Source organism: Cherax quadricarinatus, chromosome 20, assembly GCF_038502225.1.
Source record: "Cherax quadricarinatus isolate ZL_2023a chromosome 20, ASM3850222v1, whole genome shotgun sequence".
In the NCBI taxonomy this organism is placed as follows: domain Eukaryota; kingdom Metazoa; phylum Arthropoda; class Malacostraca; order Decapoda; family Parastacidae; genus Cherax; species Cherax quadricarinatus.
The window spans coordinates 26,995,577-27,007,825 of record NC_091311.1 but is presented as its reverse complement, the minus strand read 5'-3'; the positions used below and the strand labels follow the sequence as shown (position 1 = coordinate 27,007,825).

The 12,249-nt window shown below is 36.0% G+C and overlaps 2 protein-coding genes across 2 annotated transcripts in view; one reads left to right on the top strand and one right to left on the bottom strand.

Moving 5' to 3' along the window:
• cdi (center divider) overlaps nucleotides 1–2,686 on the top strand; it is a gene marked incomplete at its 5' end in the record, with an annotated part of 68,393 nt that extends 65,707 nt beyond the window's left edge. Inside the window, 1 exon segment of the mRNA XM_053793264.1 lies at nucleotides 782–2,686. Coding sequence (XP_053649239.1) covers nucleotides 782–2,145 — 1,364 coding nt within the window.
• An 8,694-nt stretch (nucleotides 2,687–11,380) lies between these two features.
• The window catches only part of PQBP1 (poly-glutamine tract binding protein 1), a 46,883-nt gene continuing 46,014 nt past the window's right edge, over nucleotides 11,381–12,249 (bottom strand). The window contains exon 6 of the mRNA XM_070086910.1: nucleotides 11,381–11,896. Within this exon, the coding sequence (XP_069943011.1) occupies nucleotides 11,737–11,896 (160 nt within the window). The 3' untranslated portion in view covers nucleotides 11,381–11,736. The remainder of the gene's footprint in view (nucleotides 11,897–12,249) is intronic.

Below are 12,249 nucleotides of genomic sequence, written 5' to 3'. Positions count from 1 at the left end.
ATACTTGGTTATTGATCTGATTAAGAAGCAATTATACATATTTAGAGAACCAGCTACTTGATGGTCTTCTAATTTAATGAAGTTAATGTTAAAATCTTATGCAATTATTAAGCATTTATCAGTAAATTTGGCTATATTGGCATGTCTTATCTGTAGACAGCTCCTATTGTGATTGGGATCTTCAAGTTTTTGGTCGCAAATTGTGCAAATATGTATTCGTCGTTTGTCATTGGTACATGTTGCGTTAATACATTTTATTTCATTAGTGTAGTAGATTGCAGTTTCTTCTCCCTGTTGATCAGGTCTGCAGCTATGTATGGCTGTGTACCCAGGTGAGTTTTAAATGTCTATAATATTGTGTTTTGGCTAAGTTTCTGTAAGAATAATGAATGTTAGGTGTACATTTAATGCCTCTAGGAGTGCATTGATGTCATTATAGTATTTACTTAGGGATCTGGCATTGTAGTAAAATACTGAGATGTTCTTGGTGTTGCTGAAGATAGTTTTTGTTTGGTTAACTGCATAATAATTGCAGTCTTGGTCTAGAGTGAATTATTATTATAGAGACTGAGATCAGATTGCAGATATAGTTTGGAGAGAGCATTAATAAATTGCTACAGTCAAGGATATGTAATTATTATGTCTCATGATAATGGATTAAGAAATGACTACATTATAATCTTGTAAATTTTAATTGTGTACAATATTAATGATATTCTTAAGCCTTTAATATAACATAGTTAAAAATATTTTATTAATGACATATTCTCCCTATCACCAGTTTGTCATCGTCGATCGTTGTCAGATGATACCTTTAAACTCTTGCGCAATCAAATGGGTGAGACATTATGTGTGCCAAGTGTCCCAACAGCAGCTCATCCAGTTACCACATTGGCCGGCTCAGCTGCTGTTACACCTCAGGAAATTGTTGAGAAAATGAGTGCAGCTGACCCTTACTTCCAGCCATCTACTGGCACAGTCAATCCTTTTGCGCAGCTAAAATTACCTGCCCGGTCACAGTTGGCTCTGCAAGAAGGTGGCCGTTATTGTCTTTCTCTACCAGATTATCCTGATCTTCTAGTACACTCGCCGAGCTTAGAGTCCAATAAGCATATTCATACATCAGATTCTTGCTTATGTCCTCATGCATCTCCTGCTCATTGTCAGTGCCATGTGAACAATAGACAATTCTCATCTCAAGTTGACAATAATAGAAAACATTGCCAGTGTGTGCACAGTGCAAAAAAGTCAAAAACTATTGAAAGAGATGTGACAGATTGCAAGTGTAAGTTGACTAGAGTATCTAGTGTTGATGTTGACCCATTGGTGTGGCACCAAGACTTGTGTAGGCCTTCAGGGCAAGCAGACGATGAAGGATCAGCCAATAGCATCCCACGTTCAGATCCAGGAAGTGGGGGTGAAGGAGGAAATACAGTATTACAAAATAATCACCTTGGAGGACCGGTTCGTCGCCGAGGCTCAGGAGAGAGTGGGTTTTTCAGTGTTGGTGATATTGAAAGAGTCGGTACCCCAGAACTTTGCCTGTCTTTTTCAGAACTGAGTACTGCCTCTTTAATGTCTACAGAAGATGATGATCCTGGTCATCAGTGTTTTGTGCAAAGATCATCATCTGTTGTCACTGATAGCTCAGAAGACCTATCTAGTCTGGGTTGCTGCCATGACCCTCAAAACTCTTGTGATCTCTCTTCTTTATGTGAGAGTGAGGATGTTATGCCTGGTAGCCGTTTGTCAGATTATGAGGTTGATACTGATATCCGCCAAATAGTAGATTTCTTCGAGAGAAATGTTGGGTCTGGCTCAGGATCTGAGGCTCCTAGACGCACATCTTCTCGAGTAAGGCAGGGGTGTCTAGTACCCTTGTTAACACACAAATTTAGTGCTCTACATGCTGGTCATAGATTGATCAGTGTAACAAGCCCTCCATGTCCTGTTCATCATACTACTAGCAACTCAAATGCTGGCAATAAGTCATATAGCACCAAAGATTGTGCAACACCAAAGTCCTGCCGACAGCCTTGTTCACGGGCTGAGCGGCGTGATACATTTCGGGTCAAAGACAGACCAAAAGTTTACATAACAGAGGGTACCGTCCGTGCAAAGCGCGATATATTTGAAGCAAAATGAGCAAAGTGAAATATATTTTCTTTATGCAATGTTTTTTAATATACATTGTTGACATTTTTGTTTCCTAGTCACAAGCTTAAGTGTTTTGTGATAAACTAACTTTTTTTTTATCTAGGTATGTGAAATAAAAAATAAAGCCTCACAAATAATCTTCATTATCCTAGCAGTAGCAGTGTAAATTTAGTAATTTATTTTTGATAATGATGTATTAATATTTTCTCCTGATAAAAAATTTAGTACTGTATATAATTTTTAAAACCCCTATAATTATTGAAGCCATCAGTATTTCTAAGAACAATTGTTAGGGATATGTTGAATAGTAATGTAATAACTTTAAATGTTCTAATATGAAAATTAATTTCTGAAACCTATTTGTTTCAGACTTTGTGTATAATATTTTTTTTTATATAATGCAAAGTGGTAGGTTTCTGGAGGCTTCGTTAATCCTGAATTTGTGAATAGTAAATTTGGCATGCCCGAATTATTGAAAATTTTCGTAGTTTATATTTTGCATGTACATTAATAAAAATAATATAAGTACTGTACTGTAATAAAAAATCACTTACCTTTATTGATAATGATTGATGATGTGGTGATGACTTACATGGGAAGTCAGCCAGATAATTTCTCTGTAGAATCATTCATCTCTCAGGTTCGGGCTGAGATGTCTGAGGTACAATACTGGCTTTATGAAATGCACTATTTTTTTTTAACACAAAAAATACCAGTCAACAGCAGAGGTACTCTCGCTTTTAGCCATCATGTCTAATAAATTACCCCACTTTCTTAATTAATTTCATCGCTTTCTTTCTCATGGAAGCAGACTCTCCTTTGCCACTCACTACGATGTACACTAGAACATCACCAGAATCCACAAAATGATAAACATGTGTGCTGGCATAGCTTTGTGTGTGCACCATCAGGTAAAATCGAAACATTGTGGACTGCAAAATAACAAGCGTTGATGGGCAGTGATGCTCTTACGTGGTGGCCACTATAATGTATATTAACCCCTTCAGGGTCCAAGGCCAAAATCTGAAGTGGTGCTCCAGTGTCCAAGAAATTTTGAAAAAAAAAAAAAAAAAAAAAAAATTTTTATAACAGAATTAAAGAGTATATTTTTGTGAAGGTAATAAGACCAAAAAAAAAAAATTCTGATCAGTACTTACCGAGATACAGCGGCGGGAAGTTGACCCAAAATGACCTGGTGGAGGCAACATCAGTGACTTCCGCAAAATCCCATTTTTTTATTTTACGTTTTTTATGTTTTTTTCTTTTCTATTTTTTTCTTTTTCTAATAACATTTGTGGCCTGTGAGACCAGTATAATGTATATTGTATAAGTGTACACTCATTGTATTCAACACAATAACTGCACTAATTTGTTTATCATTATATTACTTACAAAACTTGTTTACAAGTTTATTGTAAACAAAATGATGAAAATATTAGTGTGGTTATTGTGTTGAATACAACGGTACCATATGGTACAATGGCACTATATGATACAATGGTACCATATGGTACAATATGGCACAATGGCACGATACAATGGTACCATATAGTACAATGGCACCATTTGGTACAATGGTACCATATGGTACATTGTACCATACAGTACTGTTGTATTCAACACAATAAACACTAATATTTTCATTATTATTTTGTTTACAATAGTTGTTTACAACAAAAATATGCAAAAATGTTGTATATTAATAATGTTCTATTATATATTTACAAGTGTACAGGAACCTGACGTGTTCCTTGAGGTGGATGACAAAGCACTTTGTCTAGGAAACTGCGGAGTCAGTAGCTAGCTTGCGTCGCCACTCACTCAGTCTTGGCTGGTGTTTCATGCCACCAACACCTATTCACCATATGGTACATGGTATCATATGTTACAGGGTACCATATGGTACAGGGTTACCATATGGCACAGGGTACCATACAGTACAGGACACCATATGGTACAGATACAGGGATAACTATTGAAATAAGTCACCCTGACTTTTTTGGGTTATCCTAAGATTTTATACGTATGCTGCTATGTATGATAATCTACGTAACTGTATTTCTGTACACCTGAATAAACTTACTCAAGTGCATGTGGCATCATAAGTAAGTTTATTTATTTATACACAAATAAAGTTACATAGAATATCATACTTAGCAGCATATGTTTGGAGAACCTAGGATAACCCAAAAAAGTCAGACAGACTTATTACCATTAGGGTCCCTGTACCCTGTACCATATGGTATAATGTACCATATGGTACAATGTACTATATGGTACATTGTACCATATGATACCATTGTATGACATGGCACCATTGTACCATATGGCACAATGGTACCATATGGTTCAAAACCATACAATTCGTCTTCAGCTCCACTTCCATCAGTCGTAGAACTGTAAGTTGTGAAGATGAGAGTCAGAATTCGCCCGGAGAGTGAGTGGGGAGTGAGAGCTTCCTTGCCGCCAGGCACAATGAACAAAGCTACTTTGCTGGCGTTCCCACAATGCCATGCGGGCGTCCAGATTTTTTCTATGGTGTGCACACTGACCACCCAGACCCATTCTCTCAGATGTAGGCCTACCAGCCTTCTCGTGCTAAATTTGACGCAGCTAGAATTTTGGCGTAGATCTACGGTGTGGACCCTGAACGTAAAGCCGTAGATCTACGGGACGGACCCTGATAGGGTTAAATCCCTTGTTTTCATTGCCCCATTAATATTTATTAAATTAAAATTAATCTGGAAAACACATCTGGCATAGTAATTGAGTAAATTGTGATTTTCGTTAAAATTTTGATCTTACCTGGTCCTGTATTGAATTCTTTAATCAACCTCTTAAAAAAAAAAGTCGCTGTATGTCCCTTGTGGTTTAGTGCTTCTTATTATAATAAAAAAAAAAAGTGGCATAATCAAATTTCCTGGATTCAACAGCTCACAAAATTTGAAGCTTGACTGCAGCTGCTAAAATTGTGGCCAGAGTTGTACTATGGTGAAAGAAGAGAGGAAATGACTATATATACGTAATCTTAAATTACAGTAAATTTATGATTTTTGTGCTTTCCATGAATTTAACCCCTTCAGGGTCCAAGGCCCAAATCTGAAGTGGTGCCCCAGTGTCCAAGAATTTAAAAAAAAAAAAAATTATTTTTTCTTATGAAATGGTAGAGAATCTTTTTGTGAAGGTAATAAAACAAAAAATATGAAATTTGATGGAAAATTGATGAAATTATGCTCTCGCGAATTTTGATGTGTCAGCGATATTTACGAATCGGCGATTTTGCCAACTTTGACTCCCATTTTAGGCCAATTACATTATTCCAGTCAACCAGATTCCTAGCTATTTCACTAGTATTACTTCTATTCTACCGATTGAGCACAAGAAATCGCCAAGTCAACTGTTTCAACTACAAATTAAAGTGATCGGAAATTGTTAATTTGGCCAATTTAACACAAAGTTCAAAACATTCCAATTTCAAAATAGGGTCCAGAATAAACAATGTAGGTATTCCTGGAACTAAACTAACATTTCCTCTGTTCATTAGTTACGTTTTGAGGCTTTACAAATAAATTCCATTTTGATTTTTTATTCACATAATGAATTTTTATTCACACCAAAAAATAGAAGATTTACTGTTATGCAATACTGTAATAATTGTATAAATATCATCATCATATTTGTGAATGCATATTAGACCCACCAGCTGGCGTGTATTAGATGTGTGAGGTCGTTTGTTTACTCTTGAATATCGGCAAAAATTTAACATTTCTGCTACTTTGAGCTCAGTTTCAAGCCATTTCCAGTGCTAAAACCAATCAAAATCATCTCTATTTCTGTAATATGTCTTCCATTCTATCAAATGAGACCAAGAAATCGCAAATACAACTATAAAAAACATACGAAAAAACACTGCAAAGTCGCTGTTTTAATCGAAAAATCATGATTTCGTTTTTTTTTCTCTCATTATACACAGTGTGCTGCAGGATCTGTTTTATGTGGTGCACACATACCACATAGATGTATTCTCTAATATCTAGGCCCAAATGTACCACTCAGTTTATCAGCGTGAGCTGAGCTCATGACGTAGATCTACGGTTTGGACCCTGAACGTAAAGCCGTAGATCTACGGGACGGACCCTGAAAGGGTTAATATTGTATATATAAAGATCCCCCCCCTATCTAAAATGTTCTTACATGTTTAGTTCTGCCCCTGCTGAATTTAATAAAATAATAGTAATAATAATAATGGATATTAAACTGTACTTAATGACTGTTTATTGAAGTCCTTTAATAACAAGTTGTAAGTCTTGAGTTTTATAATCCTATGGGTTTAGTGCTCCCCCATGATTATAATAATAGTAATGTAAGTCTTGAATTGATGCTGAAACCAACACACAGCGAGTGTAAACAAGAATTATGCTGTAATTTCAGCTATTCTGTACATGTATCTGCATTCACTTTTATTAATTTGATACATCACAGTGACCTTTACAATCCTGGGAAAATGAGTTTTCAAATATTCAGTGCCTATTTTAACTTGAAATTGTTGGAAAAGTGTTATGTAAAAAAAAAAAAAAAAAAAAAAAAATAAAAAAAAAAAAAAACAGGTTGATTTAACCTATTGACTGTAGCAACCCCAAATCCTGAGATGTCTCCTGGTGTTGCAAAAATTAAAAAAAAAAAAAAAAATTTTTATGAAATGATAGAATCTTTTCCCAATGGTAATGACACCAAAAGAACGAAATTTGATAGAAAACTGATGGAATTACGCTCTCGCGAAGTTAGCGACCTTGGCGATATTTACGGATCAGCGATTTCGCCCACTTTGAGCCCTATTTTCGGCTAATTCCGTTGTTCCAGTCGACCAAACTCATAGCTATTTCTTTAGAACTCCATTTTTTTTTCTATCGACTGAGTACAAGAAACTGCCCATTTACCGATTTCAACTACCCAATAACATGGTCAGAAATTTGCAATTTGGACAATTTCACGAAAATTAAAAAAATATGACAGTTTCAAAATAGGGTCCAGAATGAGCAATGCAGACATTCCTGGCTCTAAAATAACCTTTTCTTTGTTCATCAGTCATGTCTCCAGGCCCCTGTGATATTACTCTTGCTTTTTATTTTGAATTTTTATTCAAAGAAATATTGCAGACTACTGCAATATTGTAATAATTGTATAAATAATGTCAATCCATTCATGAATGCATATTGGAATGGCTAGTTGGACATTTATTGGACAATGACATCATTTGTTTACTTTTGAACATCGGCAAAAATCAAACATTTCCCTTACATTGAGCTCCATTTCCAGGTTCTTTTTATAGTAAAACCAATCAAAATCACCACTATTTCTATAATATGTTTTCCATTCTATCAAATGAGACCAAGAAAACGAGAATACAACCATAAATACTGTACTATACAAAAATAGACCACAAAGTTGGCACTTTAATTAACCCTTTCAGGGTCGACAGGCCCTCTCCCAGACTCGTTCTCAGGGTCGAGAAATTTAAAAAAAAAAAAAAAAAAAAAAAAAAAAATTCTTATAAAAAGCTTCTGGAGAATATTCCACTTCATTATAGCTACTGGAAGTGTTTTCAAGAGCCTGTAGTTCACATTCATTATTACTATCATCACCAATGCTCACATCTGAGTCTGGGATATGGGAAAATAGGAGTTTCCTCCTTTGTTCTGGTACAACTGAATGTGAACAAGACAGCTCAGCAACAGAGGTGGAAGGCTGAGGGTAATCTGGGTTTTCCTCACTATTGCTGGTATTATGGTCATTAGTTTCGGTCACAACTTCATCAAAACCTTGAAACTCATCTTCACTGTCACTTCCATCTGTATTAGAACTGTCACCGGGGAACAAAAGTGTCCCAATTTGCCGAGGAGTGAGGAATTTCTTACCGCGAGACATGGTGAACAAGGTCTACTAAAATGGCGTTCCCACAATGCGGCAGTGGGTCCCAGATTTTTTTTGTACTGCACACACCGACCACACACACACCCATTCTCTCGCGTCTAGGCCTACCAGCCTTTTCCCGCGAGACTTGAAGGCGCTAGAATTTACGCATACTAGTACGTCGAAAACCCTGAAAGGGTTAAAAAAAATGGTCGGAGTTTTTTTTTCTCATTATGCACTGCGTGCTGCAGGATTTTTTTATATGGTGCACACTGACCACACAGATCCATTCTCTCACATGTGGGCCCACCAGCTTTCTCCTTCTTGATTTGAAGCCGCTAGAATTTGAGTATATATACGTCAAAAACGGTGGATCATAAGACGTATATATACGACCAAAACAGTCAAAGGGTTAAATGCTATTGGCAGTGGGGTGAGAAGACCTGTGAACAGTTACAATTCAGTTTTTATTTCAAAATTACTGTATTGTACATAAAAAAAAAAGTGCAATAATATGAAGGCCTATTGGATGCACAGCATTTCAGGCAAAACTTAATCTAGTCTTAAAATCTACAAAGCTTTTTTTTTTTTTTTTAACCCTTCCACTCTTTTGCACAGATCTGTGTTACTGAGGCCAGTGTCACTCACGCAGATCTATGTCTTAACGATAGTGACGTCATGGCCTAGAGAGGAGAGAATAGATGTGTTTTGGAGTGGTATTACAGCCTCTCCTCACTTAGTGACGTACTCATTTACTGACGACTCAGTATTCATATCTAAATAATGTATATTAGAGTTGATTTTCTCTATTCTGTTTATTACAATGTATAGTACACTACTGTGTAAACATTTTAAAATATACCAGAAATGTCATAAATGGTACAAAGGTGACATTAAAACAGTACCAAAGATGGTTGACACAAATCTACTACCATTATAGTATGCTCCTCACTTAGCGATGAATTTGCTTACTGACGTGGTCTTAGGAACGGAATTCTGTCATTGAGGATTGGCTGTATTAGAAACTTTAAATTTTTGCTGACAAGTTAACAAGATAATTCATAATTAAAAATTGTCATATCTGTGCTCCTCTGGCAAGGCAGTGATAATGTGAATGATGGTGAAAGTGTTTCTTTTTTTGGGGTCATCATTTCTTTTTGATTATAATAATAATAATTTGGGTCATCATACCTCAATAGAAGATGGCCAGTGTGTTAAAAAAAAAATGATTAAAGTGTGAATGATACTAGTCTATGAAATTACAATATAAACAATATAATGACAAGTTCATTGAAGGTTTCTGCAGATATGGATACAGAGAGTTAAGGATAATACTATGTGAAATTATTGGTAAAATAGAAAGGATTGCAGCATTTGACAAATATGTGGGAATAGAAAAAATGCAGAAAAGAGAACAGGAGGATGAGTAGTGGATAACAAAGCTGATTTTAAGATTTTTTTTTTGGCTGCCATGAATATTAAGTTCAGTGTCAGCAGTTTGCTAGATTATGCATGTTGGTTAAATGGTTGATAATTAGATTTATGGAAGTACAGTACATGTTTTTTAGAAGAACTGTTACGTTAGATAATTATTTAATGGTAGGTACCGCAATGAGTAAGAAGCAAATAGAATGCAAATAGAATAAGATGTTCTATTTATTTATTTGAGGAAGCATTAAACCCATGTGAGCCATTTAGCATGAGTGGTAGAGGCCCAATCCTCTGTTCAATAATTGTATCCTAGTGTCTGACCAGACTGTTGATCACAGTGGGTAAGAGAAATGAAAGCAAATGGACTAAAGAGGAGGAATGTTAGTGAAGTATAAGCAACTACTGAAGGAAAGGTGAGCTAGAGGGGTAATGAGGAAGAGGTCAAGGAAGTATGACAGGGTAAAATATGCAGCAAAGGTTCGCAGTTATAGAATGGTGGGTATGACCGGGAAAAAATCAGTGGAATGATGAAGTAAAGAGGGTGGAAAATTATATGCAGAAAGCAGTTTATTAAAAGAAAAATAGGAACTAAATGAATGGTGAAAGAATACAAAACAGCAAATGAGAGAATGGGTGATTATAAAAATAATCAAAACTAAGTGCTAAACCCACCAGGATCATACAGCACTGCAGAGAATGGGTATCAGCCTATTTTGCTGAAAACAAAAAACAGTTTTGGAAAGCTTAATAAACAGACAGCATGAGCAGCAAATGATCTTGGTAGTCAATTATATTTAGTCATAAGGGAGTGATAAATTCATAAGGGTCATACTGTACCTGGAGAATGGGCAGTAGTCATGAAATGGGAGGATAGGTTCAATTTCTTGGATTATAAACCCCTTACCAGCATCAAGGCACTTCTTGGGAAGAATTGCCTAGCAGTTAGGAATGAAAAGAGTGAAATGTAAGATGGGGGAAGTAGCAGAAAGATGAAGATTGGGTAGGAATAGGGAAGAACCAGGAGTGAATGTGGAAGCGGGGCAAAGCAACTGAGAAAGAAGGGGTAAAACTTTAAAGTGCTACAAACAGGTGTGGATATATTTTTCAAGTGGTAGTATATTTGTTTAGTACATCAATTAAAGAAGGTAAGGTACCTAAGAATTCAGAGAAGGAGGCAGCAAGAAAATAATTATAATAAAAAAATGAAGTGCTAAACCTACAAGGTCGCAAGAAAATAAGCTTGATTATTGTTATTGCATTCTTGAGGATGCATCAAACCCAAACCCATCTGACAAAAGTGAGAGTATCTCCAATTCACTAAACCCATAAAGGTTGCCCAATGGGGAAAAGTACTAAACCCTTAGTCATACAGCATCTGGGGAATAAAGAGCAATCAGATCTGTTCAACTGAAGGGGAGGGGAAAGTCCAATTCCTTAGTTCAAGAGCCCTTCTCGAGCATCAAGGAACCTCCTCAGAGGGGCAAGATCATACAGTTCCTAGGAAATGGGAAATACTTAGACTGGATCCGAGGCAGGGGAGTGTAGCTTTAATTCTTCAAATTAAATGAAGAAGCATTTGTCCTGAATTATTATTATGGGGGAAGGGCTAAACCTGTAGGGACTATACAGTGCCTATGGGGGGAGGGGATAGAAGGCATTCAGGCTTAATTCGGGGAATTGAAGAACAGATCCAATTCCCTAGATCAAGAGCCTTCTCCCTTGAGGGGTCGTACTGAATAGTTTTGTCCTTCAAAGGGTTTAGTGCCTAATTTTATTATTATTATGTTGTGAAAAGCTTCACATGTATAATATTAACATCGTTAAATTATATGTTATTCAGTATCACCAGTTTGAAAACAAATATGGTGGATCAAGCACAAAGTCCGTCCATCCTGTTTATTCATACACTGTGTGGTAGTGGTATAAACCTTGGTAATAGATACTGACACATTGGGTTAGAAAGACATGTAAGCAAACACTAGGACATATTCATTAGAAAATGTTTTGGTCCTGGGACCTTGATCACCAAAATGTTTTCTAATAAATATGTTCTGGTGTTTGCTTACATGTTTTTTCTAAACCACTGTGTGGTAATATACATTTTTAAGTGGTACTGTATTGGATTATAACTAAATTTAAAAAAAAAAAAAAACCTTGCTATTACATTCTAAATATAGAACATTTATGTAAAGTTCTTGCATACTGATGGTAACCTTATTTTTTAAGGTTTGCAATAACCTAAGATTTTTTAGGTCCAATGGGTCCTACAGCAGCATTGGCCCGAAGCACTGCTCCAGGGGATGGGTAAGGACGCATCTGGAACAATGGACCACTAGCTGTTACATCAGCACCAGTGCGAGCTTCATTCCGCTGAGGAAGTCCAGATGCCCAATTTCCCCTGCAAAAAGAGATAATCTCATGTTTTTTTTGTCTTATTTTTGTACCAATTCTGTTACATTAATAAAAAAAAAAACTGAACTAATTCTCTGCTAAAATGGCTTCCTAGTTTTTCCTTGTTATGATACCTTGAGCAGTTTTTGTTTAATAGGAATTTCTATTTAAATTTATTTGATGAAAATAAACAGAAATGGGAATTGCTTACTTTCCATTTAGCCATGTTCATACCAATAGCATTATGTCAAGAAAAACAGCACTTACTTTTTACACACATGGAATTGATTTAGCTAGTAACATTCCTTTGTATACGGCTGGGGGAAGTATAAATGTATAACCCACAAAAAGCTATTATGA